Genomic DNA, 26,876 nt, shown 5'->3' with positions numbered 1-26,876 from the left:
AAGGTAACCGACAAATCTGACAATTCTCTATCTTTATTTTTTTTAATATTATTTATAATTTACATTTATATGAGTAATATAGTTAAAATATAACAAGTCAAAATAATAAACTTGCAGATTATTCAACGCAACTTGCAAAGAGCATTAAGTTACAGCTTGCTTGGAAGCCATTGTGTGCACAAATTGCAATGCTTTTAACCACCCCATGTGGAATTGCTATTACGGTGGGGAATTTATAAATTTATAAGAATTAGGAATGCTCAAGTAGAACAAAAAATAAATTAATTAAAATGATGCTTTTATTTTTAAACCATGAAAAATAAAAAAATAAAAAATCTAATATAATTAAAATTATTTTTGAAAATTTATACATCTTTCGATTATTTAATTTCTATATAAAAGATTGGTCTATTTGGTTCACGGGTGTCTAATGCGTGAAACATTTTACTAGGAAGCATGATCATAGGAATGACGCTCAAAAGAATTGAAAGACCTACACAAGTAGCGGAACATATGGTTTAATTAAATACAAGACACAAAATCTTATCAGCCCTTGACATATAAATAACAAAACTTGTTCTTAACAAGATGGTACTAACTTTCATTCGAGTATTTCATGATTGATATAAACTCGTATTGTGAAATGTTTAGTCAAGTCCTATGAAATCATCGTTTTGTGTTGATAAGACATCCACCTAAGGAAAGGGTCGTATAAAAATAATTTATTAACTTTATATTTTTTTTTTCTTTCTCGCTATTTTTCTTTTTTATATTTTCAATCAAATTTGGTGAGAACTAGGATTAAAATCTCAAAAATTGTTTGATTGATATTAAAAAAATAAAAATAAAATAAAAGCACATCAAGATAAATCATGAGACTCTAATGATATCTTCAAATTTGTAAAAATAGATATTTAGGGAAAATATTAATAATTATTGTAAAATGCATGTCCCTGAGAAATAAACCTAATCACCATGACAAGCAAGAGATTTAATGTTAATAATCTAAAATTCCAAGATAACTCTAATAAGAATCAATTGTTACCATAAAAGGGTCACATTTGAGGGTCAAAATATCCCTAGGAAACAAAAGATGGGTAAAAAAGAAACCAACAAAAAAATTGTAAAATTATTTAAACTCTATTTATAATAGATATTTTTGTTATTAATGTTTTAGTACAACATGACATGTTTATTTATGGGAGAATTGTGTTTTCAACCCAGTTGGGTTTGATATAGTCCTTTGATCACCTATAATTGATTACAAGGATATGAAATAGTAATGGATAAAAATACATTTTTGACTCATTTTTGTCTTTATTTTACCATTCTTCACATGTCACTACCATTAAATTCTCTCATATTTAACCATTTTTGGATGTTTAATTATTTTTTAAACTCTTTTATAAATAAACAAAAATTATATTAATGATTTAAAGACTATTTTGGAAAATACTTTCTAAAAATGTTAATTTAAATAAATAAATATTATCTTTTACATTTTAGAAGTAAATAATTTAATGATTAAAATACTATTTAAAATAAATATATTTACTATTTTCTTTTCTTTTATACTAAAAAGTATTTTAATTTTTTTTATTATAAAATAAAAAGTTGATTTTTTTTTTTAATTTTTTTTTCCTTTCTTATTTTAATAACTTTTTGAACATGACTTTTAATAATAAGTTATATGAAATATTGTAAATTTGTTTATAAGGATTTTTTTTAATGATTTGAATAAATTAAATAAGAAAAAGAAAAAGAAAGAGAATGAATTGAGAGTTTTTATTTTAAATATCCAATAAAAATGTTTTTATATAACTTAATTTTAAAAGTAGATTATATCAATACATGGTAGAGATTGAATTTTTCTTATATAAAAGAGTTGAAAAGTATATTTACTCATTTGAGATGAAAACAAGTAGTTAAAAATTATGTAAATTATGTTTGAGTTTGGTTTAAAAATATTTTTCTAGTTTTTATTTATTTATTTTTAAAAAATAATTTTTATTTTCTATATTGTCTTTTTTTAAAGTACATGAATTAAAAAATGAAAACTATTTTTAAAAATGAAAATTGAAAACCTTGTTTAATACTATTTTTTATATGAAAATAATAAAAATAATTAATTTTCATCTATTGTGTCATTTTACAATGGTATTACACTAACTGTACAAAGGAAATGTACTAAGTGTACAAGGGTGTACAATGCTACATTTTGTGAAAAATTTTAATTTATTCTGACCGATTCCTTTATTTTCCTTATTACCCAAGAATTGTATACTTATATCATGTATTTTATTTAATTCTCACATGAAAATTCAAATACTTTCCCAGTAATGATATTTGGGAAAAAAAAATTTGACCCTATATCATCCACCATTTTCTCAACTAAACCATTAGAAATATGGTTAAACACACCTATATAGATACATAACTTATGAGAGATATGAATTTGTGTCACTATATAAAGGTATTTCACCAAGTGTACAAAGGAAATGTACTAAGTATACAAGGGTGTACAAGGTTACATTTTGTGAAAGATTTCAATTTATTCTGAACTATTCCTTTATTTTTCTTATCACCCACAAATTGTACACCTATGTCATGCATTTTATTTTATTCTCATATGAAAATTCAAATACTTTTTTAAATAATGATATTTGAGGAATTTTTTTTGACCCTAAATCATCCACAATTTTCTCAATCAAACAATTGAAAACATTATTAACACATATACATGAACACAAAACTTAAGAGGGACATGAAATTTGCATTATTGTATAAGAGTATTACACTAACTGTATAAGGGAAATGTGTCAATGGTGTACAAGGCTCTTAATAAAGTTTGTACGATTTTTAAACAACTTGAGCTTGACATTAAAACAATTATTGATTTTTTTTTTAAACTAAACTATGTCATTAAGACATTTCCTACAAAAATTAACACATAGTAAATAAAATTAAAATCAATCACGTTTTAATTGTTCATTATAAGTAAACTAAATGAAATATATATATTTTTTTACTATTTTGCCATTATAAACATAATTTTATTGTTATCAATAGATATTAAAAAAATCATATTTAAACATAATTAAAAATAAACAAAATTATTTTTGTAACATTTTTATTTTTTTAAATCATTAATTTAAATTATGAAATTAGTTTTAAAATTAAAAATATTTTTTGTAATTATATTTTTGAAGATTTCATGATTTTTATCTTATTACTTTTAAAAAATTGCTTTAATAAGAAAAATATTTATTTTAATAGTTTTAAATATTTAAATATCTATTTAAAATATTTAGGATTAGTGTGGGGAGTAATTAGGTAATTTTGGATTTGAGAAATTTTTAATACCTTGAAGACTTTAATTTTGTCAATTACCCTATTTACACTTTCAAAATTATTGGAAGGTTGGTAAATTAGTCTTAGAAATATTGTTTTCTTGATTAATATTATATATATATATATTGTGTGTGTGTGTTTACATTATTTCCAAAATAATACGAGAAATAATAAATACTTTGTGTCTAATTTGCAAATTAGAAAAAAAAAAAGAATAATAATATTTTATGGGGTATTTAAAAATTATTTAATATATATAAGAAATAATATACAACATATTTATTATTTTGTAAGTAAGAAACAAAAAAAAAATATTTTCTAAGGTATTTAAAAAGTATTTATTATATATTCTATAAGTTTGAAAAAAAATAATAATATTTGATGATGTCTAATTTGTAAGTTAGAACAAATAAAAAATACTAATATTTTATGAGGTGTTTAAAAATTGTTTAATATATATGAGAAATAAGATAAGTTTGAAATAAAAAATGATATTTATTATATATTATGTAAGTTTCCAAAGTATTTAAAAAATATTTATTATATATTATGTAAGTTTGAAAAAAAGAATAATATTTGATGAGGTATTTAAAAGTTATTTACTTCCGAAATACATTTAGTAATAATAATTTTTAACCATTTATATTTTATATTCAATTTGATGGAGAAAAATAATTAGGAAATGATTCAACTTGGTCTCACCAATAAATAAGCGAGAGAGGAGTGAAAGAGTCAGGAAAAAAAGAGAGAGAGAGAGAATGAGAAAGAGAATGAGAAAGGTGAGGTGATCGATTAGTTTTTTCATTTAATAATCAAATGTATTTTAAAGATTTTTAAAGACAATATATTTCTTTTTAATTTATATTTTTTCATTGGGTTTTGAATTTAATGATGAGTGATAAGAGGACCTTACCACAATTACCAAGTTTAATTGAGGTGAAAACACAATTTTCCCATCATTTATTATAGATGTTGTACATAAATATTATATTAAAATATAATTGTTATACAAAAATAGAAGGCATTACATACCAATAAAATATGTTAACCCTCCTAACTATGCTATTATTATCACATTAACACCTCTAGTATTTGTCCTCTTTCTTTTACTAGTCTTTCAAACCTTATTCGTACAAACAATAAACAATAATCATTATTTGCTATAAATGTCAATTCCATTTAAAAGAATAATAATAATTATAGAAAATTTCTCTTTTATTTACTACTACATAAAATCTTGTTTTTATTTTTTAATGATGGTAAAAAAAATTAATTTTTTAATAAATAATCCTTATTATGAATTAAAAATTATTATTTTTAAGGACCGTTTCATTTTGTTGACATTTGGGAAATGAGGAATGATTTGATAGTTAAAGTAGCGATTTGTGGAGGTTGTCTCAGGGGTGTTTTGGTCATTATATATATTAAAGTTTTGGAAGAACCGAAGGTCTCACGAACCCCACGTGCTTAGGCGCGTGACGTTGGGATACTCGCGGGTCCACAGGGTTAACGTGGTCAACACCGTGGATCCAGCAAGATGTATTGCTTGAATACAGAGCCGGGTTGACTTTAGCCTCGTGATGGTGAGGATCGAGAGGGATCTGAGGTATTGGGAACTCCTTCGCAATTTAATACGTTGGATCGCGTAGTGTCAGATCAGGAATAGCTTCACCTGCCTTTTTTTGAAAGGACCGAAGTGGAGTGTGTGCTGTGCGTGGTGCCTTCAGCTCAGCGTCTGCAAATTACAATCTCCACATCTCTTTCTGTTTTCCTCAACTCACACCCATATCTTGCTTGTCCCGGAAAACATTTTCTTGGGTAGCATCATTTCCAAACACCACCTCATCACTTCTGAAATTAATGTTTCTGAAGTCTGACAAAAGATTCTGCACCGCTGGGCAAAACCCAGAGCATAACTGCCTCTTTATGAAATAGTCAGGGTGAGATTCATGCTTTCTTCTTCACCATAAATGGCCAACACTGTGCGTTCGTTCTAGTTCCTTATGGCGGTCGAGTGAATTCATGCAATTTGAGTTCCTTTTTCCTTGATCAGAAAATGGAGAGCTTCTGGGTTTTCTTCTGTTTCTTGTTTTCTGTAATCATTTTCCCAGTTTCCATGGGGCAACTGACTCCGACAGAAGGTCGAATTCTTCTCCAAGTTCAGCAACTTCTCGAGTACCCAGAAGCTCTTCAAGGCTGGAACAACTGGACTAGCTTCTGCTATCTTCCTCACTCGCCCTCTCTCAAGATCGTCTGTACAGATAATCGAGTCACTGAATTAACTATCATCGGAAACAAAAGCTCGCCTTCTGTTTCCGGGGACTTGAAGGTATCTCAGCAGACACTGTCCGAGAAATTCTCCATTGATGCTTTCTTCACAGTTCTAACCAAGCTCTCACACGTCAAAGTGCTGTCACTAGTGTCCTTGGGAATGTGGGGTCACTTGCCACCAAAGGTCAATAGGTTCCAAGCACTGGAAGTGCTGAATATCAGTTCAAATTTCATCTATGGAGAGCTTCCCCGGACAATCTCAACTTTTGTAAGTCTTAGGAGTATTGTGCTGGCTGATAATTTGTTGAATGGGAGCGTTCCGGATCTTAGAAGCTTGCTTCTTCTTGAAGAACTCAACCTGGGTGACAATCGCTTTGGACCTGAATTTCCTTCTCTGGGAACCAGTTTGGTTAGTGTGGTACTGAAGAACAATTCTCTAAGATCTGTTATTCCTTTAGGACTCATGAATTTTGATAGGCTTCAGCAATTCGATATCTCTTCCAACAAATTTGTGGGACCGATCCCGTCTTCCATATTTTATCTGCCTTCAATTCAGTACCTCAATTTGGCCAAAAATCAATTCACGGGGGCCTTTCAAACAAATATATCCTGCAGTGGTAACCTCAGATTTGTGGATATTTCGCACAACCATTTGATAGGAAAGTTGCCCTCCTGCGTTGGATCAAATTCTTCGAATTTGACTGTTATCAGTTCTTGGAACTGTTTATCTGGTGGAAACTTGGGTTATCAGCTTCCCAATTCAGCCTGCCGAAAAGAAGCATTGGCTGTTAAGCCTCCAACAAGAAATGATGCGCAGAAGTCCAGCAGCAAACTAGGCCTGATACTTGGTGTGGTGGCAGGCATTGTGGGGGTTCTGGTGGTTCTGGGGCTGTTGGCTTTGGCCATTTTCAGAAAATCACGACCAAATAAATCTGAAACAGATATATTTAATCAAGGATCGGTTGCTTATAAGTCTCCTCTTCACAGCTCCTCCAAACCAATCAGCGAAGCAAGTAAGCCCTTTGCTCTGCTCTTCCTTCTGTATGAACAGTGAACACTAACACTATAGCGTGTAAAGTACTTTACTCTTGATTATAGCTTTCCCAAATCTTGATTAGCACTTCACTACTTGCTTTAGATTTCGGTTTTGAGTTCATATTTGGCCTGTGAAGTGATAACCGGATGGGATTTTCACAGGACATGTGCCCACCACAATGGGGTTCGGCACACTGGGGCTCCCACCGTATCATGTTTTCACTTTGGAAGAAATGGAAGACGCAACAAACAACTTCGATCCATCTAATTTGATAGCAGAGGGATCTCAAGGACAGGTAAATGAGTAGGTTTAAATCACAGTCTATTCATGTGATGAACGACCCCCAAGAGACACCTAAATGCAATTCTCTTGTAATATTTACTTACAGTCCTACAAAGGGTGGCTCAGAGATGGCTCAGAAGTCCTTGTGAAATGTCTGAAATTGAAGCACAAGCATTCACCTCAAAGCTTGCCACAGCAAATGGAAGCAGTAACAAAACTGAGGCATCAACATTTGGTCAGCGTTCTTGGACACTGTATTGTCACATACCAGGAACATCCCAATACCGCTAGCACGGTCTTCATCGTCGTTGAACATGTTGCAAACGGGTCGCTCAGGGATCATCTTACTGGTAAAGCAAACGGGGACAGGATACGCTTTGTTCTAACTTGAGTCTTTAGATCATCAATGACATCTAATTTGTATCTGTATTTGGCAGACCGGAGGAGAAGAGAGATACTGAAATGGCCGCAGAGATTGGGAATCTCCATTGGCATTGCAAGGGGAATCCAGTTCTTGCACACTGGAAATGCACCAGGCATTTTTGGGAACAATTTGAAGATTGAGAATGTGCTGTTGAATGAGAAGCTTACTACAAAGATTAGTAACTACAATATTCCCTTGCGATTTAAGGTAGAGACAAGTAGAATAGACTAGAATTCAGCGGGATTAACTTTTTCACATTAAGCACATTTCCAGCATCTCATACCTCTACTCTAAATTGCCTTTTCTGATGATATAATAACCTTGTGGAATTTGCAGGTGGGTTCAGAAAGCCCTCTCAATGGACCAAAGTTCCGCAGTGATCTCCAAGGGTAATTCATTTTCTCAAAAATAAGTTGTCTATTTTCGTTGTCTTCTGCTGCATTATCCAATCTCATGGAAAATATACATGCGTGCAGTGCCCAAGAGGCGGAAAGGGATGATATTTATCAGTTGGGTGTTATTCTGCTTGAAATCATCACTGGAAAGCAAGTAACAAGCGAGAGTGAATTGGATGAGTTGAAACTCCAGGTATTTATACAGCTTCAAAGAAAGACAACATTTTTCTTGCCATATTGCATTTATTATATTAAATGCTATCCCGTTACTGGGAAATTTTGCTTATTGGCCAACAGCTGGAAAGGGGCTTAACGGAAGCGGCATCAAAACTCCGGGCATTAACAGACCCCTCAATTCGTGGTACCTTCGCTTATGAATCATTGACAAACACTGTCCAAATCACCCTCAACTGTCTCTCCAAGGATTCCAGGAAGCGCCCATCAATAGCAGATGTCCTTTGGAACTTGCAGTACTCCATTCAAGTTCAGGAAGGATGGGCAAGCAGTGAAGGCCTTAGCACCCAGCCGTAATGCTAGGAGAGACTGTTAAAGTCTGCCAAATGCCTGCATTTTGTTTTTTTTGTATTATTTTTTTTTCCTTTTCCCAGTTGAATAAGTGTTGACTAAAACCTGTACCCTATAGCTTCTATGTAAATCAATTCCCAATCCCAACCATAAAGTCTCTACTATTCTCAATCTTTTGCTACACCAATTGGATAGGTAACTAGTGGTTTCATCACCGTGGAAAGCTGCAGTTGGCAGCTGTTCTACCACCCTGTTGGACCCTACTTGAATATGTTTAGTTAGCTGCAAGTGTTCATTTATACATACAAAACAAGAATTTTAAAAAGAATAAATTGGAGCTTTCCCCACAAATAATTAAAAAAAAAAAAAGAGAAAAAGAAAAAAAAAAGAGTTACGGCATTGCACTCAAAAAATGTACAAAAATCAGAGGAAATTCTTAGAATATCAAATAGAATTTGATATTTTTGGAGCTCATACAATGCAAGATCAACCATCCCTATTTCCCTCCTCTCCTTCCCCTCCCTCCCCTCCCTCCTTTCTTCAATAGAATCTGACACCTAGGAAGGAAAGAAATGACCACATACAGACTAACCTACTTTAAACTTTCCAAATGGCAAGACTGTGATGTCCCCATAGCAATTGCATATCAAGCTAAAACCTAAAGGTACACCTCAAATTAATGCTGCCATCACCCTTACTTTACTGAACGTTATTTTGATTGTTTGAACTTTCTAGATAATTCCATCACTAAAACCAGTTCTACCTGGAGGTCCCAATGATAAAACTAGAGGTAACGAGAAACCTTTTATGCGCATTTACTTGAAGCAAAATGCAACAAGTTATATCCAAGGGACACAAAAATAGAGACCATTAACATCCATCCTTGGAAGGCAAGCAAACATATAAAATATAAAAGGTGTTTACAACACAATGGCTTAGAAGTCCCATAGTTATTCAAACAGGCCACTAGGCTATTTTTATAATTCCATCACCCTACCATGAGGAATTAATCAGCTGTCCAACTCTGCTCAACAATCTCACGCACTCTCCTGTTGTATTCACGCTTGTTCTCACTAAACATCCGTGCTGCTTCTGAATTTGCAGGAGAGTTTGGGTTTGGGTCACAAAGCAGCGACTGCAATCATAAGAGGAAGGCAACATAATTAGCAATCCAAATTCTCACAAAGCAAGCTGGAAGAAAAATGCATTCCCAATCTACACTATAAAAAGCCATTATAAATTGTTCTTTAATCCAAAATACAAGGGTATCAGTTATCCTTTCCAAAAGACCTACTTCCTTAGCCACCTTTAGTTTTCCCTTATAAAAGCCTGCTCTAATCCATCTTAGGAATGTCCCATAGAGCTCAGAATGCCACATGTCATATGGATTGGAGTTCAACATCGATCTCAATCAATTCAGGATACTAACCATGAGTAGAAAATAATATCAATAAGTAGTTTCAGCCACTTAATATTAATTAACATTTGGGGATGGTAAAAAAGAATTTTAAAAGAAAGATTAGGAAATAAGTATACAAGTTACATACTTATTTCATGAGTAGAATTTTAAAATACAAGTTGCACACTTATTTCGTGTGTAGAATTTTAAAAGAATGATTAGGAAATAGCTCTAACCATCCAACTCATATGCTTATTCGCTAATCATTCTTTTAAAATTCTATACATGAAATAAGTATACATCTTGTATACTTATTTCCTAATTGTTCTTTCCTAACCACAAGTCCTGTAGCTAAGCAAAAAGAGGGACTACATGAATCCACTCCAATATCTTAAGAAAGAATGAGACACCCACAGAATTATCCAATGAAATCACATTGTTAGACTACTAAAGTATGATAAGTGATAATGGCACTGAAGAGTACATATCAGGCTACAGAGCCTACCATCTCATGACTCATGCCAGTGTGAGTGTGTGTGCATGTACAGAAATCGGGGATGCACAAAGTGAACTACAGGAAAAAAAAAGGGAAAAAAAAAGAAAAATCTGACTGCATGCACAATGATCTGATTAATCCATTAAAAAAAAAAAACCAACAATCATAAGACAACATTGTCTCTTTCTGTGACAATCTCATGGACAAATTTGTTATACTAATAAGCGAATAGATAAAAGGCAAAAACATAGGTCAAATCAGCATTCTTTCATGTTTTAAATATCATGTTCTCAGTTGATGCAACATCCAAACAATAATATGAACATATCCAATACCTGGATGGATGTAAGAATGGCAGCTACATCATAAATTGGACTCCACTGATTTTGTAGAATGTCTAAGCAAATGCTTCCATCCGCATAAACTGACAAAAGATTAAGAGAACTTAGAGCCAGCAACAGAAAAATAATATTTAGTTTTGTTTCCTCAAAAGAGCTAAAAACATTAGGATGATCATCATCATGACAGAAGGAAAGCAAAGATGGAGAGAATCCAGTAGGAGTTGAAGGTAGACAAGCCAAGTGATGCATTAATGCTAAACGTAATTTTGTCCATGCAATGCATGAATACCAAATAAACATTATTTTATTAAGAGCTTGAGAACTAAATAGCACGTCCTTTATCCTTGTGGCTTAGAATCCAACATGGGCATTGTTATTTGCAGGGAATAATACCATTGGATGAATAACAAGACATCGAATTCCATCTAATGAAAACATAGTGTGTTCTAAAAAATAATAAATGCACCACAAACTAGCAACAGATATGGATAAAAACAGAGCCAGGGAACCTATGTTCCACCAGTGTATTAATAAAACTAACATGGAAGTGAAAATTCATTGGATACTAGATGTACAGAAAAGAAACTGATATCATTCCAGACACATTAGGCATATGTTGGCTGAGAACTCTCATAATTGAAAATGAGAATTGGGTAAAAGCATAGTTCTTGCGTCCAACTTACTATTTGGATGGAACATTCGAGAAACAAAGCGTACAGTTGGTGGCTTATTCGGATAATCCTCTGTAAACTGAAGCGTCAATTTAAACGTACCTGAAGGATTCAATCAGAGCATAGCAGCATTAAATACACAACAACAATAATCATAAGTGCCCTCATAACCACGAAAAATGCATCAAACAAAACAAAAACTGCACAGAAAAATTTGGAATCCATTTTGTGCAACTTTTTTTTGTTAATGGTTACATAAAAAAGTACCACAGAGGTCAGAAACAAGTCTCAGTAACTAAAGGTCAAACAACTATTCAAGTAAATACGTGTATGCCACTACCAACATTCTATGGATTCATACAATATGCACCCATAAATTGAATGGATTTCCACTTTTTTACTTCCACTTCTTAACATAAAGTGTTTGATTGGTATTTTATTGGCATACAAAGGATTTCCAGTTTCTCAAAGTTGATGACCAAATGGGACATCATGAAGAATACAATAGTAATAGTAACACCAATAGTAATACTAATATTAAACTAACAGCAAAATCAACGACACAAATGATAATAATCTTATAAAAAGGAGCACAAAATTTTCCAGCATAAATGCAAGGTGATTTACCATATAGTATTTTAGCATGGTAAAGCATATCTGAAGTTTTTGAATGGAGAATGAATGGATTGAGAATGTATGAATAGACCACCATGATTTAAGTATGTGATTGAAAGAAACCTTATTTCTGAACTAGCTGAAACATAACCCGGTTGAGCTAATACAATCCATCTTATAAGCAATGAAGAATAACAAGAGTCACATAGCCAGAATGCAAAAAGAGAAGAACACATGGAACCAAACACGTATCAATAGATAGAGCATTTGAACATGTTTTCTGCCAGAAGCATTTGAAATTATTTTGTTGATTTTATACAAGACCAAGAAAATAAAATCATGGTACACAAATATCATGTAGCTTAAAGAGTTAAATAAATAACAAACTAAGATGAGCCAAAAAGAAAAAATAACAAATCCAACTACAAGCTTTCTGAACATCCTCTTAAATAATTACATATAGTATAGGCCTTGAATTTACCTCCGTCCCAAGGTGTGTCATCAGGTCTGCAATTCAACCAAGAAGGCGTATAAGTGCAACTTATTCAGATCTTTAACACCCAACACAAACTATATAAAAGAAAGAATAAACGATGATGCATTTCCCGGCATACCCAAATATAACAGCATTCCAGAGCATAATGTTATTGTCTTGAGGAGCACCGCTGATGCCTGCAGGTGGATCCTGTTGCAACCTCTTGAAATCCCTCATGAGCCTCTTCCTGGCTGGAGTCGACATCCTCACCGCCTATTCCAAAGAGAAGCCAACCAACACAACATTGCTTGGTAATCATCTTAAACAATGCAGTGAGTCGATTACAATAGCATAATGCATGTTTATCATTCAACCCATACTTAATTAGGGCTTCATTAAAAGAACAGGTTGCAACAGAAATCCAACATAAGAATTGTGATTGAATTGAAAACCGCATCCTAAATTCCAATCATAGCGATCTTAAAAAGATCAAGCATTTGCAACAAAGAATAGAAAATTCACGCGTTTATACCACATGACAGATCTTGAGAAGAACATAACATTATTAAACCATAATTACTTAAAGAAAACATGATCCGATAAGTCATTTGCCGCCAAATTTCAGAAATGATTGGGCTCGAGATTTATCATAAATCCCTAGATCCATAATCAGATTTCTCACGCTAGGGTTCGTTCTCACAAAACGCCCAAATATTTAGCAAAAAAGCAAATCCAAGCAAAATTAAACAAACAACCGCTTGAATAAAACCATTACCCAATGGAAAAGTGAGAAAATAAATTCTTATAAGAGCTCACTTGCAAGGAAACGCGGCGAGTAGGTTTGATTCTTCGGCGATAGAGAGAAACTTTTGGCTGGAAAATTTCCTAGGAAACAAAGGGAGGATGCCGATATCAGAGCCAGACACCCATGATGATAGATGGATCGAAGCGAGAGAGAAAGGGAAAACTAGGTTACGGTCTTTATATAACGAAACGACGTCGTTCAAGGCTCAGGTCAGCGGTCCCAATCTGTCTCTTTCCCTTTCTCTCTTTGCTGATACTCGTTCTGTTCCATGCGTTCACCGCCAGTTTGCAAGCGTGCACCGTATGTATAACCTTCCATCTACGTATTTTATTCCCTATGCCCACGTATCATGGCCTCTCCCACTTAATTTTAAAAAGACAAAAAAGTCCAGATTTGGATAAGAGAACATCTTAAAAGATATATGGCAATAATTTCATACATTTCTTTGATGGATTTTTTTAAGATAAGATATATATTAATTGATTTTATTATACATAAAATAAAATAAAATAGTCTAATTTTAATCATTTTATATGGTAAATAAAAAAAGTAAATGCCTGTTCGAAAATTATTAACAAATTGAAGGCATTTTGATGAGGGTGAATTGCCAGAATTGGTGCTTGGAAATGAAAGGTTGGAGGTCATTTTCGAATTGGATATGATATAGATTCGTCGCCGTGACATTTCATGCTTTATGAATAATCTCAAGGCAGAAAGCCAAAAAGCTTTGTAACAAAAAGCAAGGCAATAGTGGAGGACCGGAGGTGTGTTGGTGCATAGTAAAGATTCTTGGCACAAACATCCAACTTAAAAGCATGCCCCCGATGGAATTTGGATTTTCATACAACCATCACTGCATCTACATTTACTTTTTCTTTCGCTTTCAAGATCTCTAAGATTCTTATTTCTGCTTTCTACAACAGTTGTGTCCAATCACGTTTTAGTATGCAAGTGGTCCGAATGATTTCATTTCAGAAAATAATTTCATTAGTCAATTTATTACTTTAATGACTTAATTATAATTAACTTGCGGATTGAAAGAGTAGGAAACAACTCTTTCTCACAAACATCCAACTAATTAGAGTGCGGGTACTTGTTTTATTCTTAACGGTAGTTAGGTTTTGTTTATCAAATGATCTTTTAATTTTTTTTAAACCCATTTTTTTTAATTTTATGGAACATCTAATTTTTTTTTTTATAAAAACATTATTTGGATTAAAAATATTTTTTAAAATCATGATTACACTTGATTTTTTAATTTTAGAAATTAATTTTAAAACATTAAAGTATTTAAAGAAAATATTATAAATGATTTAAAATAAAATCAAATATTAGAAAATACTTTAAATTTTTTTAAAAAATTACTTGTAATATAACACTACTAGCTTTTAAAGAAAACCTTTAGGATGATCAAACCCACGTTTAATTTTCCCTTAAAAACCCACTTATTTATTTTTTATGGTAGAAGTCTCTTCTAAAAACAAGGGGAAAATGACTGTTAGGCTATGTTTGGTTCTCGAAAAGTACAAAAGAAAGAAAAAAAATGTTAAGAAAAATGATTTTCTCATGTTTGATTGTACTACGAAAAATATTAAAGAAAATCAAATATAATTAAAACTAATTAAAAATTTATGTATTTTTAAATTATTTAATCTTTATATTGATGAGTTAAAATAAATAAAATAAGTTTGAAGTAACAAAAAAAATAATTTATCAACTTTTAATCCATTTTTTAATTTTCCTTCACTTTTTCTTTTCTTCTACTTTTCCTTTATATTTTCTTTCCCTCACATTTTTCCTCAAATTTTCCGAGAACCAAACATAGCATTAACCTTGCTGTGAATTGTTTTGGGGGTGTGTACATGCATGGACGATGAGGGGTGAATTTTGAGGGGCATGTGGATGCTGCGCTGGTAATGAGTTATGAGTTATGGGTGTATATAAAGCACTTGACTGATCATCGTGTCGCCACTTTTATTGAATCTGTCCTGATGATGAAGTGGATTCTAAAATTCCCTCTATATTTGCTTACAAGTGTTTTCTACTTGTCGGTTTCCCTGCTGTCTTTTTGTCTTAAAGTTTTGCAAGTTGCTCCTCTCTCCATGTTATTTTTCTTTCCTCGTTTGGATATTTTTTAGGTACCAATGTTGATTATTTTTGGGTGATATGGCTTATTCCTAGGTCCATTTATTTATTTCTTTTACCCAAATGGCTGGTGGGAGGCAATTAGCCACTGTGATTCAATCTCAGTTGTTGGATGCACTTACTATTTTAAAACCCTTGTTAGATGAAGGTAGGGGATTCCTGATTATTAGATTTGAAGGATATTTAAATTTTGAGTGCCTTTGAGAGTGTTTTTAATTAAATGTTTTTTTAGCACTTTGTAAGTGTTTTTAGAAAAATTTTAATTATAAAAAATAAGTTATAATACAAAGTCCTTATGAAAAAAATATCGAAAAATCATAAAGAAATTATGTAATGTATGACTTAGGTGTATTTTGATATAGGAGAGATGTAAAACACTTTCATATATTCATACATTAATCGAGAGTATTCTTTATATTTAGCATATTGATTGTAGATGTTTGTAAGCTTTATAACAATTGGAAATTTTCATCATTTATCAAATACCTCATTTATTTATTTATTATTTTTACTTATCTTTCATCTAATTGGATTTTATCATTTTCACTCATTTCTGGCATCATTTAAAATTAAAAAAAATATTTGATGAAATTTTAAATTATTAAGAGTCATTTAAGGATAACAATAAAAAGTGTTTTTTTTGTTTTTTTTTTTTTATTGTTGAAGACCATGCATTTCGCACGATGTGTTCTCACTCGACGAGGATACTCACTTTTTATTTGTGAAAAAAATTTATTTTTAGAAAAGACTTGGAGTTGCCACTTATTTTCATTTTATTTTAAAAGGGAAAACAAAATAAGAAAAAATCATTAAGTATGACTCCTTATTTGAAAAAAAGGGTATGTAAAAACAGAAACGGGTTTAGGGGTCAGGTTACTTATCGGGAAGGTATGGTGAAAGATTATAGCATCCCTCTAAACCCCTGAAATCAATGGATAGAGGTTAGGTTACTTATTGGGAAAGTATAGTGAAAGATCATAGCACCCCTCTAAGCTCCTTAAAAACGTGTCTCAACTAAATAAGGTGAAGCAAGTGTGACAGTTGACAAAAAAAATCAATGGATACCAATAAAATAATAAGATAATAAAACAAATTATACATGAAAATAAGCTAAGTGGTAGTGAGATCATACCTTAACAGTAAGTAAAAATGCACTATCAATGAAACGGGGTTAGTGAATAATGATAGATGTAAAATATCTCACACAAAACCAATCAAAATTAAACAATGTCAATCATGCACTTCACTTGAATCGCTTTCAAAGAAAATGTTATGAATGTTAGGCCCCTACCAAAACCCAATTGATTTTGCATGAATTAATCCCATAAATTTCATTATTTTAGAATTATGAAAATGATATTCATGCTTATTTAAAATCAAGAGAAATAGAAAATTATTTGAAAATCAAAGAAAATTTGTACAAGTGCATACCAAAATGAGAACGACAACAAGCTTATTAAAATCGAGATTTTTGGTGACCTTAAACTCTAATGAAGGACGAAAGTTGGGACTTAAAATTAATTAAAAAAAAACCGAAGTGGCAAGAATTTTTTTTTTTTTGAAAACCAGAGTGGAATTAAAATTATTTGATAAACTGGAGTTTTGAAAATTATTCAAAAACCGGAGTTTTGAAAATTATTCGAAAACTAAAGTTTTGAAAATTATTCGAAAATTAGAGTTTTGAAAAATAAATTTTTAAAGTTTGGAAAATTAGATTTGAAATTGGAGTTTTAAAAATTATTTGAAAATTAGAGTTTTGAAAATGATTCGAAAGTTAGAGTTTTGAAAATTACTTGAAAATTGGAGTTTTTCAAAAATTAAATCTAAAAATTGGAATTTTGAAAATAAAATTTTAAAATTGGAGTTTTGAAAATTATTTGAAAATTGAAGTTTTAAAAATTAAATTTGAAAATTGGAGTTATGAAAATTATTTGGGAATTGGAGTTTTTGAAAATTAAATTTTTACTCCAAAAGATTAAAAAAAGAATTTAAAAAAAAAACAAAAACAAAACAAAAAGGATGACACTTGGCTTTTAGGTGGTGCATTGAAGGGTGGTCATGTATGGCCATGCAGGTGTGGGGCTTAGGGTGCAAGGTGGTTGCTTTGATCCACGAGCTCTGAGCCTGCCATTGTGGACATATTTTGGAGTTGCTATGATTGTCCTGAGCCTGCCATTGTGGACATATTTTGGAGTTGCTATGATTGTCCTGAAGACTATTTCCAATAGCTGGCTACAAGTAATCAAATTGAGGTAATCATATTTCCTTTTTATATGCTGAAAAATCCATTTGACCAATTTTCTGACTAAGACTTTTCACAAATTTTTTTTAGGGAAAATCATCTAATCATACACCAACTACAAAAAATATGAGATTTTGAAACTTTACTTTTTTCTTTTTAATTTTGGTATAAAATGAGAAAAAAATATTGTCTATTCATGCACTCTAATAGTGCTTTCAAATTTGTTCCATAATTACCCTCAAAAGTAAAGGACAAAGTACATACCAATTTAATACCACCTATTAACAAGTACATGTGTGTGGACCCCGCATTTTGGCTCAATGCGTTTCCCACTCGATGGCGAGCTCGATTTTTATTTTTGAAAAATAATGATTTTTATTGATTAAAAAAATGACTTGGAGTCGCCACTTATTTTTGTTTTATTTTTAAAGGGTAAACAAAATAAGAAAGAAAAACCCTAAGTGTGACTCCTTATTTTGGAAAAGGTGATCTACGAAAAACCGGATCGGGTTCGGGGGTCAGGTTACTTATCGGGAAGGTACGGTAAAGACCGTAGCACCCCTCTAAGTCCCTAAAGACGGGTCTCTACTAATAGAATGAAGCTGACATGGCGATCAATGTGAAAATCGATGAATACCCGAATCAATCATGCACATATGAGTATCAGAATATGCAACAGAGGATAATCAAAGTGGAAGTGGATGCGTACCTGATTAGCAAACGGCAACGCGCTATCACAAAACGGGGTTAGTGCATAGTAATGAGCATAAAGTATATCACTCATATCACCCAACCAGATAAAGAAGCACCAATATCATGCATGGTATTATTTCAAATTCACTTTTATTTTGATGAAAATTTATTTGATGTGGGGCCCCCACCAAAGCCCGTTTATTTTTGCATGAATTAATTTCGTAAATTCTATCACCAAGAATTACGAAAAATAAATTCACACTTATTTTAAAACATTTTGAAAATCAAAGAAAATTCGAAAGTGGCTCGCCAAAAAGAAAATGGCGACCAAATTTTATTAAAAATGAGATGCTGAGTCCTAAAAACTCTAAGGATGAAAGATTAGATGATTTGAAATCGTTTAAAAAAACAGAAGTTGGAAAAACACTTGAAAACGAGGTTAGGAAATTATTTTTGAAATCAGAGGAAAAGAATTTTGGAAGATGGCACGTGGCTCAGAAGGTGGCCATGCATCAGTTACATTCGCCCTGTGATTCCTCAAATCTTCCATAGTGAGAATCCCGTCTGCCTTTCTCATATCCTTGACTAGCTTCCCCCTACAGCTCCATTGTAGAAAGCTGGTGACCCTTGTTCTGCTACTGCCTATAAGCTGTTGCCAAGTTCCAGATTATAGCACATATTCCCTGCTTGTAACAGCTTCCCATTTGGAGCATATACCCACATTTAGCCAGTCGTATGGCTGGTTGGAATAAACGCCTCCAAACCAGTCGCCCATGTTTCAACCAAGCATCACGAAGGCCAGCTATCTCCTTAAGAACACCCATAGCCAGTGTACCTAGATACTTGGCTCTGGGATTATTCTCATACATGTTTTGTGGAGCAACAAAGGAAACAGTTTCCCTCATGCCAAAAGCCTCGGATTTTGAGGTTGATGAAGATTAAAAAAAAGAATCATGAAAACTCCACCTCCTATTCCACTTGCCATCGGATTAACTATCCCCACACGCAATACAGTTGCAACTTCAGCATCAATAGCAAGCCCTCTTTTTCTAAGCGTAAATGCACCGATTCTATAGCAACGGCTATCATCGGCAGCAACCACACCTTGCTTTGATTCAACGACACCAGCATCTTCAATTCCTGTCTTCTCATTACACTTGCTCTCAGCCGTGGGTGACAGCTAGCTGAACTGCTCACAAACTCAAGTACAAGACCAAGTAGCCTCTGACTGCAGCCTATATTATAGCTGCTGCAACGTCCATGCGGGATGAATTAGATCCTCGTGGAACCTTGAAGCCTCGACAGTAACGGAATGGGAACCCAACTCTAACATTCTCATCATCGTAACCTTATATACAGTGCCAAACCTGGAGCCGTCATGATTGCGGGGAGCAGAATGATGATCGCTCTGATCTAAGATGGAGCGGTTGTGCTTCGTTCCACAATGGGAAGCAATATCTTTGACAGGCGAGGAAGGGGGCATGTGGTGCTGCTGAACTTGAGCATGAGAAACGACAGCGTCCTCCTCAGTGTTAGCACGGCACCCAGACAGGAAGAACCATTCCATACGAGAATTTGCATGATTGATTCGGGTATTCATCGATTTTCACATTGATCGCCATGTCAGCTTCATTCTATTAGTAGAGACCCGTCTTTAGGGACTTAGAGGGGTGCTACGGTCTTTACCGTACCTTCCCGATAAGTAACCTGACCCCCGAACCCGATCCGGTTTTTCGTAGATCACCTTTTCCAAAATAAGGAGTCACACTTAGGGTTTTTCTTTCTTATTTTGTTTACCCTTTAAAAATAAAACAAAAATAAGTGGCGACTCCAAGTCATTTTTTTAATCAATAAAAATCATTATTTTTCAAAAATAAAAATCGAGCTCGCCATCGAGTGGGAAACGCATTGAGCCAAAATGCGGGGTCCACAAAATGGCGACTCCACTGGGGATCATTTAGAGGGTCAAGCTTGAACTTAAGATGAAGCAAATGTGGCGTTTGGTGAGTCGATCAGTGGGTACTCACTTCTTGATTGCACATTGAGGGTTCTCGAGTTTTCACTTGGGACATTGACATGATTGATCGTATTGGTCGATTATCTAGATTGGGGATTCTGATATAGTTAGTTTCTTCATGCTTCATTGATATATTTGTCTGAGATATTTGACATGTTGATTATGATGATTGATTCGTCTTGATAGAGGATTCTGAGATAGCTATTTTCTCTGTGCTTCATTGCCATATTCATTTGAGATATTGACATGCTGATTATATTGATTGCTCATCTTGTTTCGATTAGCATAGTGATTCTGATATTTGCTATGATTGTTTTGATTGTCTTGCACGTATGGATTCATTGTTATACATCGTTTGACTTGACATGTCGATTCTCTGGATTATATATTCTATCATCTTTGAGCATGGTTTTCTTATCACTATTCATCCTGATTGGCACGACTTGTATGTATACATGAGTGATATATCCTGTACTCTGCTTGACTGCATGTCGCATGACCTGCCTTCTTCTGCATGATTGCATGTTGCTTGCCTATGTGGGCCGCACATCTATCCCCCTACCTCCAACTCTCTTGGTTTCGGTCATTCTTTTCATCTCGGTTCTCACTATTGCAAGTGTGAGACCTTTTGTGTGCTTGCTCTCTGACCGAGCCAGAGATTAGGAGTAGGGTCTAGCAACGGGCTATATCGATGCACGGGAGCGTTCTGGAGGAGATCGACATATCGATGCTGATTGGAGTCCGATCATTGAAGACCTGTATAGCCCCGAGCTAGGTTTCATGAATAGTAGTGCGACCAGTGTGTTTCCTCTTCTGCTCTAGATTCATAGGGTTTTCGGATGCACCCACACCATCACTGTGCACTCTAGTTGACTATTGAGCGTTGAGAGTTTGAGAGGTTTAACCATAGGAACCCCCTTGGGATGTCGAGGTAGTGCATGTGTGGAGCTGATGACCACCTTGCATGGAAGCGCCCCGTCTCTTCGGAGGCGTGCAGAGGGTTGCGTACCGCCGGAGGGTACGATCGCTTCTGCTAGGGATCTTTAAAGTCCACCCATATCCATTTAGAGCCACCTTGACCTCGTAGGTTGAGCCATAGATCCTTCGATTAGGACTCCCTCCCTACACGTGGGTGCATCTGAGGGCTTTCAGAGTCTCTAAGGTTACATTTCGGATTTGACACTCCCTCTTTTAGTCTCCAGTTGAGAGTGCTCGGAGATCAGTATGAGTTTGAGTATCGGTTGGATCACATTTCGTCTTGTCGCCTTAGTTCGTGTTTTTCACCCGATGAGTTTAGCATTTTTTTTTCCTAGGGCTTTTCATTCCCATTTCTTGGCTCGACACATCCTTTCATTTTGTTGACACTCACTCGATGCTTTGGGATATGTTCATCGATCACGATCATCTTGTTTTTACACTGTACACTTATCACGGGCTTGGTACCTCATTCTTTGTTTGATCCTTGGTTCGATTTTCGACTCGATGCTCATATTTTCATTACAGAAAGGTGAAAGGCACATTTTCATATTCACACATTTTTCGGGAGATTCGCCTTGATCACCTTATCATTTTCTCTCTTATGGAGCTCGAGTCGAAGGTTGAATCAAGGATATTTTGTTATAGATTGAGTATCGATCTCGTGATAGTGTTGTTCTTCACACCTCATTCACTTTCTTCACACCTCGATCATTTTTTGGATCATCGATAGAAATTTTTTAGTCATATTTGTGGTTATCTCACACTAGACACTCATGTGACTCTAGAGATTCTATCGTACATCCAAATTTTGATTGTCACCATAGGATTGTGTATCACACCCTGTCATGTATTGGTTGTATTGTATCATGTGTTGGTCATTGTTCGTTGCATCCCGTGTCATTGCATGAGTCGTGTTTGAGTCATTTTGTTTGGGTTCTTTCGTAGGGGTCTGTTTGTAGTCCCGGTCTTGGTTCAGTGCCCTGGGTTGAGTGGGATAGAGGTTGATTCGTATCTGCTGAGCTGCTATAGATGGATTCATAGTCAGTTTCGATTGGTTAGCTTATCGCTTCTATGGTTTCGATTCAGGAGGCATTGACCAGCTTGAGTTAGAGAATGGATGCTCAGCAGAGTAGACGTGTAGTGCTCGAGGACACGCCATCTGATATAGTGACACCACCTGTTATACCTGTTCAGATGCCAGCTACACAGACTTCACATGATCAGGCTACTATCATTCCACCCATTGTCACGCCAGTTACTGTTATTGAGGATCCTCGTTCTCGTATGGACAGACTCGAGCGGAGGGTTAGACAGATGAGAGATCCTGATGAGATGATTTCGTGGGATGACACTGACGATGTGCCAGTGGCCACTTTGCCAGTCGGTTTCAGGATGCCTGATATAGAGAGATATACGGGTGTTGGATGTCCTCGTATTCATCTCAGACTTTATAGCACAGTTATGAGGGCTCTTGGTTTAGATGAGGCACAGTTGCTCACTTTGTTCCCATTGTCATTGAGCGGCATGACACAGAGATGGTACGCTTCATTAGAGTCATCTCGTCGGAGGACTTGGGAGGACTTAGCACGGGAGTTTCTGAGACAGTATTCCTTCAGTGGTGATACGAGTGTTACACGTAGAGAGCTTGAGTTTCTTAGACAGGGATCAGATGAGTCTGTTTCTTCTTTTATCTCCCGATGGAAGGAGAAGGCTGCGGAGATGATTGAGAGACCTACTGAGAGAGATCAGATGAGCATGTTTTTGAGGAGTTTGCATCCTAGGTTTGCTCGGCATTTGACAGGAGTCCCATTCCAGGATTTCAGGTCATTGGTTCAGGCTTTGTTCGATGTAGATGATGGCATATCTAGAGGATTATGGTCAGATATTACTCATTCCCCAGATACTGAGGGGAAAGAAGTTGTTGGATCATTTGAGAGTTATGGAGGCGTATGTTCTGCGGATTTTCAGCTTCGACGACCTGGTTATCATCCCTATGCAAGATCATTGCAGATACCCAGGAGTGATTTCCCGCCTTTACAGCATCGTCATCCTCATTCAGTTCAGCAGTACCCTTCTGTGCATCCTCATACTGTCACGGTGCGACCTTCATTTCAGTTTCAGCGGCCACAGACTAGTATCCCACGGCATGAGCAGTCTCGCCCCCATCGGCGACGTCAGAGGACTTATTCTGATTTGGGGATGCCTTTGGATAGAGCTTTTGAGCGACTCAGAGCTGCTGGTTTTTTAGTACCATTGGCCCCTAGGCCACTCCCGAGTACCTTGCCTCCACGTTTTCGTGCTCATGAGTTCTGTGCATTTCACCAGATGGCAGGTCACCGTACTGATTATTGTGCTTCTCTACGTCATACCATACAGGATCTTATTGACAGTGGTGTGATTAGCTTTCCCGTATCGACCACAGATACTGATCTCGGTCCAGATATGACTGCTAATTCCTTTCCAGCATATTCCACGTGTGCAGCTCCTTCTCCCTCGGGCTTATACCATCATGTTGTGGACACCCAGGGCACTGATATTCACCAGACACTTTGATATTGCAGACCTTGTTGGTGTATTTTGGCACTACATTGTTAGTTGGTCGTTTGAGTTTTTGTTTTTTTATTTTATATTTGAGTCTTATTTTATAGTTAGTGATTCGAGTTCGTACCCTGTGTTTCGAGAGTAGACCTTATTGTCTTATTTTTCGCATGATGTACTCTCATTTCACTTAGTGATATTGTTGTTTTCTTGGGCATGTGTTTCTATCTTCTTTTTATTGTTATCATTGTTTCATATCATGCATTTTATGTGTTGTTATTTTGAGTAGCACCGTGTGTTGTTTTGTTTTGTCTCTTGCATGTGTTTGTTTTAGAGTCTTGGACAGTTTTAGTGTCGTGACTGGTCCCCGAGCAGAGATTGATGGTATGATGGTTATGATACAGAGCACATTGAGATTAAACTTCTTCAGTTGAGGTTCATCATGTCGGACGAGATCGCACCCATTACTCTTACTACTCTTTACGGGATGATGGTGGATTTGACACGGAGGGTTGAGAGGATTGAGCTTATTTTGTCGGAGTACCCATCGTCATCGAGAGGAGCTCCAGGAGTAGCGATGCCTTCATTGCCACATTCGACTTCACCGACACCTGTTACTTTGGGTGCCTCACATCCACGGCCTCGCCCATATTCAGTGTTCCAGCAGCATTCCTCATCCATTTCATTGGCTACGTCGACACGACCTCTATCCTGGGTTCGCGGCCCTCCGGTCATTACAGTTCCTCAGGAGCGACTTCACCCTCGTCGACGATGTCGGAGATATTTTTCAGATTTTAGCATACCCCTGAGCAGAGTTTTTGAGACATTCCAGGCCATGGGATTTTTGGCCCCTTTGGCTCCTAGGGCACTTCCAGATCCCGTGCCTCCCCAGTTTCGGCTTGATTTATATTGTATGTACCATCAGTCAGTAGGACATCACACTGATCGTTGCACTGCTCTACGACATGCCATACAGGACATTGTTGATTCTGGGACGTTTGGGCATCCTCAGTCTGATATGTTTCCTATTCCTACCTCAGCTCAGGCCATGCATGCAGACGATCCTTCACCAGCGGTCCCTGATCTTATTGACTTGGGCGATTGACTCATGATTGGATTACCTTGATGTGGTGGCACTCAGATTTTGTTCCTTCTGTGGCCAGAGATGTGATGACAGGACCAGTCACTGTTTTTGTTTTTGTTTGTTTAGTCTTGTCTTACTTTTGACTTTTAGAGACTATAACTCGATTCTTGAGTATTGTCTTTGTTATCCTTCTTTTGCATGATGTACTCATCGGATTATCCCATTTGATGCATTTTCTTTTATGGACGTATCTTTGTGTTTTGTGATATGATGTGTTGTTCTTTTGACTTGAGACGTCTTTTCACTTGCACATTGTGGTCTTGAGGCTTGACCTATCATGGAGGATATTGAGCCTATTAGCCTAGGATCAGAGATTTGACCTAGGGAATTCGAGACTGTGACACATCTTCTTATGATCATAGCAGTACCTTGCTCACTTCCTGCACCTTGACTTTGTTTTGACCTACATCCATCCATTGTGAGCTTTGCACAACATTACCCTTGGGACCATTATATGACCTTTTCATCCTCGGCTTTTCTGGCTTTTAACATCCCCTCTCCGATTCGATCGGGTAGAGTGTGAGGAGTTTGAGCCCAGGGTTGTTCTTGCATGGCGAGGGATAGCTTATGATCTTTGGATGGCTTACGATGAGAGGATTGGTCGATTGCTTGATGAGACTGTCACTTATTTTGCCGTGAGTACAGAGGTTGACCTTGTATGATGAGAGTTGGTTTGTGATGAGCATTCGTGCCCGATGAGATCGTCGTTCACTTTGCTTTGAGAGGATCATCTTTGAGATTATTATGGAGCATTCAGAGTACGGTTTGATGCATGATTCTAAAGGGTTGACGTGGTTATATCAGATGGACATCGATCTCTAGTATTGATCATTTGAGGGCTTGAGAGCACGATGTTTTGAGACCGTGGTCGCAGGATGGGTGGCCTTCATTTCGGTTAGCTCACACCCTATTACCTTTATTGACATCTAGTCCATTGCTAGCCCTTTGAGCCTTCGCATGAGCATCATAGCCTTTTCTTTCTTATAGCCTTGCTCACCTTCTACACCGGGATAGGGGCCCTTCAGTGTATGCATGCGTTGTTTAGGAGTTTCAGGAGCCTTGGACCGAGGGGCACATCTTTCTCATTATCTTTTCCTATCATTGCGTCATTGAATTTCATCACATCTCGTTGGTTCTTCATCCTCTTCTTTATTATATCTGTTGTTTGTTCCACTTCATCTTCTTCCACCCCGAGTGGTAATCCTCCTCAGTTCATTACATGGAGGGTAGTCATGTCATTTTCCACTATCTATCCTACGAACGTTGATCCAGGGATCCTTAGTTTGAGAAGGTCATCTCGTCAGAGTTTGAGAGCATGTTTATCCATTTTTGACTTCATCTTTGTGGCTTCTTGGTTTGCGTTCAGAGCATGTATATTTGTATGTATGTTTTAAAAAAAAAAAACAAAACAAAAAAAAAAAAAAAAAAAAAAAAAAAAAAAAAAAAAAAAAAAAAAAGAGGACACATGTGTGTATTATTCTCTATCATTGAGTGTGTATATTAGTGTTCGAGGGTCACTTTGCTGGATATGTCTATTGATAGGAGTTCGTATGTGAGCTCCCCGAGACCTTTCATTCTTCGTATTCATTTTGTTGTATGTTTTGAGAGTGAGATGGGTGGCCTTCTCTTAGGAGCTCTGGGTCATTGTCCATTCCATCATTGTGTTCGTTATTGACATGACCTCCTTCCACATTTGATTTGAGCGGATCATCACTCATTCTCGTATTCTATGCTTCATCATCATCCTCGTTTTCACTTCTGATTCATCATTTTTATTTCACCTCTTATTCCGTTCTTGTAGTGACCTCGTTTTCGGGTTTGGTGCTCTCTCCACACCATCATTATACATCTTGTCATCAGTTCGGCTTTTCTTCATTGCGTCATCATTGTTACGATGTTCACAGTAGGCATCTTCAGGTCCATGGCTCACGATATTTTCTATACATGTTGCATTTTATACACGAGGGCATGGGTTTTGATCATTGGGTATTTGGGCCTAGTTTCCCTTCATTTCTATCACCCTATCACCCTAG

At 35.5% G+C, this 26,876-nt stretch overlaps 2 protein-coding genes across 3 annotated transcripts; one reads left to right on the top strand and one right to left on the bottom strand.

The window, feature by feature from the left end:
* The first annotated feature begins 5,022 nt into the window (after positions 1-5,022).
* Positions 5,023-8,455, top strand: LOC117915774 (probable LRR receptor-like serine/threonine-protein kinase At1g14390). Its single transcript, XM_034831457.1, has 7 exons — positions 5,023-6,635; positions 6,820-6,953; positions 7,047-7,290; positions 7,378-7,571; positions 7,701-7,753; positions 7,841-7,952; positions 8,057-8,455. Exons 1-7 carry the CDS (start codon positions 5,408-5,410, stop codon positions 8,288-8,290), a joined length of 2,199 nt encoding a protein of 732 aa, XP_034687348.1. The 5' UTR covers positions 5,023-5,407; the 3' UTR covers positions 8,291-8,455.
* A 614-nt stretch (positions 8,456-9,069) lies between these two features.
* Positions 9,070-13,335, bottom strand: LOC117915784 (ubiquitin-conjugating enzyme E2 2). 2 transcript variants are annotated; one of them, XM_034831476.1, is made up of 6 exons: positions 13,057-13,335; positions 12,421-12,554; positions 12,288-12,313; positions 11,204-11,293; positions 10,515-10,603; positions 9,070-9,419 (listed from the first exon to the last, which is right to left on the bottom strand). In XM_034831476.1, the coding sequence occupies exons 2-6, from the start codon at positions 12,543-12,545 to the stop codon at positions 9,291-9,293; spliced, it is 459 nt and encodes a 152-aa protein (XP_034687367.1). In that variant the 5' UTR covers positions 12,546-12,554; positions 13,057-13,335; the 3' UTR covers positions 9,070-9,290. The 2 variants fall into 2 exon arrangements, with proteins under 2 accessions (XP_034687367.1, XP_034687360.1); XM_034831469.1 differs by having other exon boundaries at positions 13,098-13,333.
* Between the last annotated feature and the right edge of the window lie 13,541 nt (positions 13,336-26,876).

Source organism: Vitis riparia, chromosome 1, assembly GCF_004353265.1.
Source record: "Vitis riparia cultivar Riparia Gloire de Montpellier isolate 1030 chromosome 1, EGFV_Vit.rip_1.0, whole genome shotgun sequence".
NCBI classification, from domain to species: Eukaryota; Viridiplantae; Streptophyta; class Magnoliopsida; order Vitales; family Vitaceae; genus Vitis; species Vitis riparia.
The sequence above is the reverse complement of the archived record's forward strand: the minus strand, read 5'-3'. Positions and strand labels throughout refer to the sequence as shown.

What these genes read in the sequence shown, in the direction of transcription:
- LOC117915774 (XM_034831457.1), top strand. Translation starts at nt 5,408, where the DNA reads ATGGAGAGCTTCTGGGTTTTCTTCTGTTTCTTGTTTTCTGTAATCATT. An exon ending in ATATTCCCTTGCGATTTAAG is followed by an intron (nt 7,572 to 7,700) that starts GTAGAGACAAGT and finishes TGGAATTTGCAG; the next exon opens with GTGGGTTCAGAAAGCCCTCT. An exon ending in TTCCGCAGTGATCTCCAAGG is followed by an intron (nt 7,754 to 7,840) that starts GTAATTCATTTT and finishes ACATGCGTGCAG; the next exon opens with TGCCCAAGAGGCGGAAAGGG.
- LOC117915784 (XM_034831476.1), bottom strand. Translation starts at nt 12,545, where the DNA reads ATGTCGACTCCAGCCAGGAAGAGGCTCATGAGGGATTTCAAGAGGTTG. An exon ending in TGGAATGCTGTTATATTTGG is followed by an intron (nt 12,314 to 12,420) that starts GTATGCCGGGAA and finishes GTTGAATTGCAG; the next exon opens with ACCTGATGACACACCTTGGG. An exon ending in CCATTCTTACATCCATCCAG is followed by an intron (nt 9,420 to 10,514) that starts GTATTGGATATG and finishes TTATGATTGCAG; the next exon opens with TCGCTGCTTTGTGACCCAAA.